We start from the raw sequence: 9990 nt of genomic DNA, 5'->3' as shown, positions 1-9990 counted from the left end.
GCTCAAGCAGGTGGACACCAGAATCACAGAATATGCTGAACTGGAAAGGATCCTTAAGCTCAAGGCAACAGATGAAAAGTGAGGCTGGGACCAAGAGGAGGGTGGTTTTCTGGGGAATTTTCTCTGGATTCAGATCAAAACAAGAACAACGCTGTTAAGGGTTTTGGAATTTGTAAACTACTCATCCTGAAACCAGAGTGTGGTATTTACTGAATGTTTTGCATAATGTATACAAAAATAATTAATTTTGGGGGGTTTTGGGGTTGGTTGGTTTGGCTGGGGTATTTTTTATTTTGATTAAAGTCTGGGGCAAGCCTACCTGTGAACAAAAATTCAATCATTATTATGATAAGTATATAATTATTATAATATATGTGCACATCTATCCATATTTGCTGTTTACATCACTCTAGTGTGTCTGTAGGCATTTTGAGGCACATCAAATGCCAGAGGAGTCAGAGATTCAAGTCCAGCATCTCACAGAAGGAGGAGGTGGGCTATGCTGATAAGGATGTCGATTGAAGCCAGTCAAGGTTCATGGTCTGAGCTTTTACATCTCCACTTTTCAGAGAAGAATTAGACACACTGAAGGCAAAATGTTTGTGCACCCAGAAGTGACAATTCTGTGCCTTCCTCCCCATCCCAGGGCCCTGGTTAGCGACAGGGAGGGGAGGTTCAGTCCTGCATCCAGAACAGCTCTTCCCAGAGATACCATGAGCAGGAGGTGTGTCACTGCACTGGACACACAAAGGACGAGGCAGGCAGTAGAAAGTCAGGCAGGAAAGTTCTATTTTAATAATTCTATTATATACACTTTTTACAGAAAGCAAAAGATTTGCTACACAGGTTGCCACCTCTTTGACCTCGTAGTTGACCATCACCATCAATCATATTTCTCCTCCCTGAGGAGAAATATGTAAACAAAGTAAATAATTGTAAATATTTAAATGAAACTGTGTGAGAATCTCCACCACTAAACTGCAAACACTCACAAGACAAAAAAACTTAGAGCAACAGGGGTGTGTCACCTCTGAGGGGCCAGAATCCAAAAATATAATGTAAAAGAGGATGTGTTTGTATGCTGCACGTTTTCCTAAAGTGTTTTCCTAAAGTGGTGAGATATCCCAGACTTTCAGGACTAAGGAAGACACACAAGTATTACAGAAGATGTGCCTGGCTGTCACCTTCTCTGTGACAGCCAACAAAAAGCAGAACTGGCCATGAGGACCCAAAAGAACATTTCCACTGAGTTCTTAGAAAGACACGGACAATGACTCCCAACCCCCTGAGATGATGAAGCATTTTCTTCTAGAAGAGAAAGATGCAACATTTTTGAGAAAGCACATTTCTAAAGCTGCAGGTCTGTTAACTGTGTTGAATCTTAACAAGGGACACTGCCAGTGCCTCGGAGTGAGCAAACTACCCGGGGAGCCAATGCCTAAAGATGTTACTTTAATGTACTGATTGCTCAGAAAAACATTAACACCCTCATGGTCCATGGTCTCTCTTCCTGATGTGGTATCTCAAGGGATTCTTGCCTTCAGCCAAACTGCACCCTTGAGCAGAACAGTCCTTGGTTGGGATAATAGTTGGACTCGATGACCTTAGGGTGCTTTCCAACCTGAACAATTCCATGATTCTATGACTCTCTGCTGTGTTGTGCAGCCATTCCCTCTGGATGAGGCTGAGAAAGATCTGGTCCTTGCAAGACAGGGTCTTGTGGAGGCCAGAGCCAGACATCAATGCATTGCCACCGAGGACAGGGACAAATTCCATTTACCATTTAGAGAGAAATCTTGCTTGTAAATCACCCCAGGATCAGTTTCAGAGCAGCAGAGAGCTCCCAAAGCCAGGTCCCAGTGCTCCCAGCTGCTCTCCAGCTGCCCATTGCCAACCAGTCTGGGCATCAGAGGGCAGACTGGTATCTGCCCCAAAGCAGTTCCTTAGTATCAAGTGATGCAGAGTTCACCAGATGGAAAATCTGGGAGCCTACTCAGAGCTGTCTCATACCTTTGACTTCCACTGTCCTTCCCAGGGGAAGCAGATTCATGATTTCTAGAAACACTTTGGATGCTGCATTGGGGTGACTTCACATCCTTTCTGCTCATTCATTACTTCCCCTACTTGCAAGATCTCTGAATTGTTGCACTTCCTTCTGCTTCTTCTGGAAACACATTACCTGCCCAGCAACAAGTGACACTTGTTGGTGACCTGCCAAGAGCAGGTTGCTCTGGACAGTTTCTAGTCCCTCACCTCCTCCCACCCCTAGTTCAGTGACATTTACCCTGGTTCCTTTGCTGCAAACAGGTTTCCGTGACTGTCCTCTCACAACTCCCTCCACCAACTGCCTCTTTCTGCCCTTTATCAAGGCCTCGAAGTTCATGTCCTTTCTTATCTCCTCAGGCTCCATAAACTCCCTCTGCATAGAGTGGATGTAAGATCACAATCTGCATATAATATCCCCAGGGTGTCAAGGCACTGCAGGACCCACTGAGATCTATCACCCTTCTCCCTCCTGGGATGTAGCAAAGGTGTGACTTTGCTTGTCTCACTAGTCTGTTCTCTCTGTCGCGCAGTCTCTGAAAGATCCTGAAAGAGTGTGAGACTCCTGAAAACACAGCAAAACTCAGCCAAGAGGAACTGCTCTTACAGTCAAGTTATTTTTTCTATAGAAGGCTCCTAAAGCATCATCCAGGACATCCCTAAAGAATTGGAGAGAGACAATTTACAAGGGCCTGGAGTGACAAGATAAGGGGAAATGGTTTCCCGCTACCAGAGGGCAGGGTTAGATGGGATATGGGAAGGAATTCTTCCCTGTGAGGGAAGGGAGGACTGGTACAGGTTTCTCAGAGCATCTGTGGCAGCCCTGGAAGTGTTCAAGGCCAAGCTGGACAGGGCTTGGAGCAACCTGGGATAGTGGAAGGTGTCACTGCCCATGGCGGGGGGTGGAACATGAACTTTAAGGTCTCTTCCAACTCAAAATAGTCCAGAACTCTATGATAAACTGTGCTGAACATTTCAGACTCTGTTTTACCAAATCTCATTTTATTTTATTGAATCAGACTTCCAGTTGAGCAGCTTCTTGATTTCTGTCTGAAGGACATGATGCACAGCCACTTCAGCTAGTAGTCCAGGGCTGGGGGCACTGCCTGCACCCCATGTGCCATGGGGCAGTGTTTCAGGCACCCAGGGCAGTATCTCCTGTCTCCTGGATCTATACAAAGAGACGACAGCCCCACTCAGGTTCAGATGGGCTTTTTCTCCAGTGACACACTGGCAACCTGTTCAGGGCAAGAGACTTGGGGCAGCAAGACAGCCTGGAGAAGGGATGTCCCAGGGGATGGACAGACCAAAGGTGAACATTGGAGAGTTTGGGCTATTTTTCTTTCCCTGGGTCTTGCAGCCCCTGAAGTACCCCTACCCTGTGGTGGGCAGCTCACCACACTTGGAGGTTTCCCACCCATAGGGCTTTGGTGGGACGTGGAGAGGCTGGAGCTGACAGACCTGGAAGGGATCTTCTGACCAGGGGACCAGAGACAGCAGCCCAGGGACCACCCACACCCACACAGACATCCTCTCTCTTCACCCCAGGCCCCAGCACCACAAGGCTGGGGTGAAGCCACCAAAGAGGCAGATGCCACTCCCAAATCCCTGCCTGGAGAATGCTGCTCTGTCCCACAAATGCCACAGCAGGATCTCTCAAGGATCTTCTCTGGGCTGGAGAGCACCAGGTCCAGCAGCATCCTTTGTCTTCTGAGATATTTTGGAGTTGCAGCACTACAAACCCACACCATTAACTACACAAGGCTCCCCAAATCAAGCCTTTATTGCCTTATTCCAGTACAATTCACACTGAAGTCAGCACTACATGGCAGGCTGGACACATACCCTGCTTCAGCAGCCTGTGAGATGACCATCAGGGCATCAGTGACCAGGGGACTCCCCTGTCCCCACTAGTGGGACAGAGGGTTATGGCACATCCCTGCTGCCAAGAGCCTCCGCAACACACGGCACACAGTGGGTGCTACACATGGCAGGTCACCCCAGCAGCCAGAACCCTGTGAGAATCCTGCCAGGACACTCACCAGAGCACTAAGGTTTTTCCCTACTGCTGCCCCACTCACAGGGAGAAGCTGGTTGCTTTCCCAGGTCACTGCCCACCAGTGACAAACCAGGGCAGCCACTCTCACAGGATGATGCATCCGGTCCCCTGTGGGTCCCTGACCCAGGAGATCACCAAGGGTTCTGCATTTCTGCCCCCCAGAAAGGCACCCAGGAAAAAGAGAGGCCGGAGATTGCCTGAGAACTTGTCAGTGAAGGTGTAAATGTGGGAGCAATTGCTTACATTGTAGAAGGAGATCTCTCCTGCCTCATAGTCCAGGAAGATCCCGACACGCCGGGGTCTAACGCTCAGGGTCAGGGGGGAGATGGGTACGGTCAGGGCCTCATAGGTGCCCCCATTTTGCAGCCACAGCACCCAGTAGCCATTACTGGGGGAGAAGGGGACAGAGCCTTTCCGGCTGGCAGCCTCCCGGCACAGCCCCAGGCCCCACTCGGGCTTGTCTCCCACCTGCACCTCCCAGTAGTGGCGGCCTGAGAAGAAGCCTGGACTGCCCAGCACCACCGGGGCGGTGCCAAACCTCTTGGGGTTGTCAAAGAGGGACAGAAGCAGCTTCTTGCTCCCACGTCGGACACTCTTGCGGTCCTCGGACACAGTGAGGTCTGGGTGCGCCGTCTCTGGGTCCAGAATCACGTCCACTGGAGAGAGAGAAGGGTGGAAGATGGTCAAGGCTTCAGATATCTGCAGACACAGACACAAGCAGGTGCCTGTGACCTGGGTGCTGGGCTCTCCCAAACAGTCCCACATCCTTCAATTATTTGCTTATGCTTTTGCATTGCTCCCACCACTGCCTGGCAGTGGGGAAGTGCAATACAGAAAACCAACCACGACAAAATATTTGGTGCCAGGCTGCAGAGCCAGGGCAGAATGAGGGCAGTTCCACAGCTTCAGAAAGAGCCAACACGGAAACCAAGAGGTCATGGACAACAAGGTGCTTGAAACCCCTGAGGGATATCCTGGGCTTCAGGGTCCCCTCCCTATCCATCCAAGACCACAACAAAGGTCTTCCCACCATGAAACCAGCCTGAATTCATCAGTGCACAAACTGGGAGCAGCTGGACAAAGCTTGTTGGAAAAAACTCCCAGTACCCCAGGTACTGCAGGAAACCAGAGTCCAAATGTGCCAGGAGCTGCCCTCTCACCTTTGAACTTCTTCAGCATGTCCCTCATGCCCAGGCAGTGCTCAGGAATGCTGTAGTTTTCCTTCAAGGTAATGGACACAGCCTTGGGGGCTTGGAACTTCACCCCTTCACACCTGAGAAGAGAGGGATGCCTATGGGCTGTATTCAGAGCCTGTGCCATGGCCCCACTCTGGCTGGGAGAGGGGTTAATGCCCTTTTGTTGGCTCCATAGATCCATCACCTCCCTGGAGCTCTGGCTGGGAAGAGCACTAGGGATAATTTCTTGCATACTGGCAATCCAAATAAGATCGGAGTTAAACGATACAGGGAGCAGCAGTGCCAAGCCTGGGGAAGAAAAGAACAAAGCCACTGGGCAGCACATCCCTTCGGAGGGGACACAGTTCACGTATCACAAGTCAGACAAGCCCTTGGCTCTAAGCCCCTGGAAAAAGCACATGGTACCTCTGAGGGATTGTCTCAGTCCCTCCTGTGTTTACCCCAGGAGGACCAAAGCAGATGCTGGGCAGAGAGGATGAGGTGGCTGTTGTGGAACAGACACAAACATCTGCCTCAAAGCCTGGAGGCAGCTAGGACAGTAGGAGGAACAACTATGGTGCCTGCCAGGAATAATCATGGGTACCTACCAGAAATAATCATGGCACATACCAGAAAGATCACCCACCTGCTCAGGATGCTTTTCATGTCCTAGAAGAAGACAAAAATGACTCTGTGTTTGTCTGGGCCAAGCCACCCATCCAGGTGACAAAGGCACCCGGGCTGAATTAGTGATGATGATGGCAAAGCCTGACCTTGAGCAGCCCATCAGCTGGCTGCTGGCTCTTCTCCTTTATCTCCAGGATCAGCTCCTCCAGCAAGCACTTCTCCTTCACCAGCCTGGCCAGGTTTTCATTGATCAGCAGCAGAATCTGTTTCTCTTCCTCCTCCAGCTTCTGGAGCAGTAGCTTCTCCTCATCAGCCAGCAGCCGATGCAGCTTCCCAAACTCACTTATAATCCTCTCACGTTTTTTCTTTACTGTCTCCTTGGGATAAGAAGATTCATGGGGTGAACATCATCCAGGCAGCTGAGACAGAGCTGGATGCTCCGCCATCCACGCCTGGCATCAGGCCATGGGAAAACACTGCATTCTTTTTGATAAGTGCATGAATTGAAAAACCAGCTGAAGGCAAACTTGTGCTTCCACCTCACTGGAGTTCCTGCTCCACATCCTCAGTTTATCAGCAGCCCTGGGGAATTTCTGCTCAGCTGGACCATTCACCATATTCATCTCAGATATCTGGGATGTATTGGCCTGCAAGGAGGTGCTCTCAGGTGTCAGGGTAGGTTTTTATTACAACTCCATACCTCCAGCCAAATCTAGGCTAATAATCTGCTTGGATAGGTGGACAATGCTGGAAAAAAATCCCCAGTAAAGGACAAGAGGTTGAAAAATCATAAAATCATGGAATGGTTTCAGTTGGAAGGCATCTTAAATACCATCTGCTTCCACCCCCTGCTACAGGCAGGGATACCTTCCATTAGACCAGGCTGCTTCAAGCCCAATCTAGCCTGGCCTTGGACACTTCCAGGCATGGGGCAGCCAAAGCTTCTTGGGGCAACCTGTGCCATGGCCTCAGCACCCTCACAGGGAGGAGTTTCTTCCTCAGATCTAACCTAAATCTCTCTTCTTTTAGTTTAAGATGGTTTCCTCATGTCCTGTCTCTATCTGCCATGTAAAAGAAGCCCATGGGGCTGTGGAGGGATGGAAAGGCAGAGCCTAGGAGGCTCACTACAAGGTGAAGAGCCAGCAACTGGCAGGGTTTGCCAGTGCTTTAGGGTTTTTCATCTCATTCCTAAAAACTGGCTGGAAACCTGAGGCTGCAGAAAGACACTCTTCAGTGAGCTTGGGCCAGGAAATGGTCAGAACAAAGAAGATAAAGGAAAGGAAATTGAACTCTACCTTTTTTCCCATCCAAGTGCAGCATTCCTTGGACCTGAGTCATGAAGACCTGATAAGCCAGGGCAGCCTCTTCCCCCCACCATACATATGGGACTTTTTGCCCTTTTTGCTATAAAAGTACAACCAGAGGAAGCTGGAAGCAGCTGAGCCATGGCTCTGAGCCTTGACGCAGGAGGATGGGAGGACAGTGACATAGCTCTCACAATCTCTGTCCCTCTACCCCAGTGGGGACATCCTCAAAACCCACCACCACTTGTCTGGGCTGCCACACACAAGGGAGCTGAGCAAAAAGCTAGGGGAGTTCTGAGAAACCTGTTTTCCCTGCCAGAGCTGATTAACCATCATCTCAAATTCAGAGCTGGATAACTCATCCAGCAGTTTAATTTCCTTTTCTGCAGTTACATTTCCTTTCCAGCTTTCACCCCAAGGGATTTCAAATGCAGCTGTTTGCTGGCATCTGCTCCTCCTAGAACTGTCTGGAGTTGGGCAAAGGTGCAGCAATTCAGCTTTTTTTTTCTTATGGAAACACTTCTGATTCCTGTTGCTGTGGAGCAAAACTCACCACACAGCTCATGCCTGGCTTGGAACTCAAGCACATGTCGTAAAACAAAAGGTAATAAAAAATAGCCTATGTCTACTTGTTTAACCAGCATAAAGTCCTCATGATTCCCGGGAATATGCCTTGCTGCTCCTTGCAAACCTTTTTATGGAGCCACACACAGTTACTGAGCCTGGCTTCCAGCATTGCTCCTACATGTGATAACAGGACAGGGGAACACATCTGGGGGCATACATTTATCATTGTTTCCAGGCTAACACCATTCAGGGTGGTTACTTTTTAATTCTGATCTCTCTGAAGCTATTTTTTTAAGAATTAAGATGAGCACCTGCCTTGCACTCTTGGGTTTTCATCCTTTCTGCTGACTCACACTTCTTCACCTCTTCTACTTCCTGTGACAGATTCTCCAGGGATTTCTGGAGTTTGACCTGGAAAGAGGAAAAATGGGCTCAGCTCACCCCAGTAGCACCCGCTGAGCACTGCAGGTTGGCTGGGTCCCCTCTGCCTGGGGGGAGACACTGACCCGGTGCCAGGTGGTGCCTGCACTGGCACCCGAACCAAGCAGCTGTGCTCCTCGCTGGCAGCGTAAACCCTCCCCATGCTCCTCAGGTTTCCTCTGTGGTTTTCCTCACTATTAAGGTTCTGGAGACCAAAGTGACAGCCCTCTTTAAACGCTGCTGAAGGGTGAATGGTGGCACTGCCAGGATCATAAGCTGGGATGTGGAGTTTGGGTGCCAGCATTCCTCCACCGAGGCCAAATGTCCTCAGGGACCCACCGGCTCAGCTTCTTCACGGCTTGTGAACGGGCAGGGAGCCAGGCTGCCTCCCTGAGCTGGATGGACTGGGTGAGCCTGAGTCCATCAGCAGTTTGGAAGATAAGGAGGGGCCAGTGCGAGGACGCCTGGGGGGGGGTGGGGGGGTGGGGGGGTGGGGGGGTGTCACCGTGTGTATCCCCCCTTCTGCTGCTATCCCAGCGGCGCCTCCGGGCATGTCGGGGTCCCGGTGGCCGCACACGCCCGTGCCTGAGTGCCGCAGGGCAGGACAGCGACCCCGGGGCCTCACCCTCCCCTACCTTGTAGACGTAGGCCGCCTCCTCGATGGGGTACACAGTGTGCGGGCGGTGGTGCAGGGACTCCCGACACACCACGCAGATGGGCTCCTCGTCCTCCTCACAGAACAGCTTCAGGCGCTCGTCGTGCTGGGGGCACAGGGGGGTCCCCGGCTCCAGCTCGGGCCCCAGGCCGGCCCGCAGCCCCAGCTGGCGGATGCCCTCCACGATGTTGGCCAGCTGCCGATTGGGTCGGAAGCCGCTGCGGTGGCAGCAGGCCCGGCACTGCGGGCAGGAGAAGGGCCCGTCGGCCCACAGCCCCTTGTCCTGGCAGTGCTTGGCGATGCAGCCCCGGCAGAAGTTGTGGCCGCAGTCGATGCTGACCGGCTCGCTCATGTACTCCAGGCAGATGGGGCAGATGGCCTCCTCCTGCAGCCGCTCCAGAGCACCTGCCAGCGCCATGGTGGCCCGCCGGTCTCGACGGGCACTTCCCTCGCCCCTCGTCAGCCAGCAAAGGCGGCCTGGGCTGGCGCAGCCCCACGACAAGGCAGTACCGGCAGTGCCATGAAAGCCTGCAGGACGAGCCGGCCTTGCTGCCGGGCAGCACCAGCCACGGAGCCTCCGCGCTGCTTGGGGGGAGGAGCTGGCACCGGCCGGGACAGCTGCGGCCAGCCCCAAAGGCTGGGACTGCCTCCAGCCCGGCGGGGCAAAGCCAGAGGAAAGCCCCGCGGGGAGAGCGGGACAGATTAGGAAGCACTAGAAATAACCCGTGATCAGACACAGCCCCGGACCGGGACGGTAGTGGAGATGGCGTCGGGTCTGGTGTTGGCTGAGCTCAGCAGCCCGTGGAGCCCCTTTCGCGCCTGCCCGCTGCCCAGTGATGGTGGCCGAGGTCAGGGACCCCTCGCCACACCAGCAATTGTGCCAAAACATCCCCTGTGACACCCACGCACTGCAGAGAGCCGGGAGTTTAGGAATGTGCAGGAGGCAGGAGGGACAGGCAGGATGAGAAGTGCCCTCCCATGCATGCACAGAGGGGCTGGGGGACAGCCAGGTGTCACCTCATCACCCACACACCCTCGAGTGTCAGCCCTGACCCCCTTCCAGCCACTGCTATGCACCACTCTCTTTCCCAAGGACCGCTGGGAGAAAGTTGCAAGTTTTGCTCTTTTTTATTATACAAA

At 52.3% G+C, this 9990-nt stretch overlaps 1 protein-coding gene across 1 annotated transcript; it reads right to left on the bottom strand.

Moving 5' to 3' along the window:
- Positions 1-3808: 3808 nt before the first annotated feature.
- TRIM50 (tripartite motif containing 50) lies at positions 3809-9443 on the bottom strand. Its single transcript, XM_066333099.1, has 6 exons — positions 8831-9443; positions 8091-8186; positions 6051-6281; positions 5924-5946; positions 5263-5375; positions 3809-4758 (listed from the first exon to the last, which is right to left on the bottom strand). Exons 1-6 carry the CDS (start codon positions 9266-9268, stop codon positions 4187-4189), a joined length of 1473 nt encoding a protein of 490 aa, XP_066189196.1. The 5' UTR covers positions 9269-9443; the 3' UTR covers positions 3809-4186.
- Positions 9444-9990: the final 547 nt, after the last annotated feature.

The sequence above is a fragment of the Sylvia atricapilla genome, chromosome 20 (assembly GCF_009819655.1).
Source record: "Sylvia atricapilla isolate bSylAtr1 chromosome 20, bSylAtr1.pri, whole genome shotgun sequence".
Taxonomy (NCBI): domain Eukaryota; kingdom Metazoa; phylum Chordata; class Aves; order Passeriformes; family Sylviidae; genus Sylvia; species Sylvia atricapilla.
This window is presented reverse-complemented; position numbering and strand designations above follow the sequence as displayed.

What these genes read in the sequence shown, in the direction of transcription:
- TRIM50 (XM_066333099.1), bottom strand. Translation starts at nt 9,268, where the DNA reads ATGGCGCTGGCAGGTGCTCTGGAGCGGCTGCAGGAGGAGGCCATCTGC. An exon ending in CAGCTGATGGGCTGCTCAAG is followed by an intron (nt 5,947 to 6,050) that starts GTCAGGCTTTGC and finishes GTCTTCTTCTAG; the next exon opens with GACATGAAAAGCATCCTGAG. An exon ending in ATGAAAAGCATCCTGAGCAG is followed by an intron (nt 5,376 to 5,923) that starts GTGGGTGATCTT and finishes CTCTCTTCTCAG; the next exon opens with GTGTGAAGGGGTGAAGTTCC.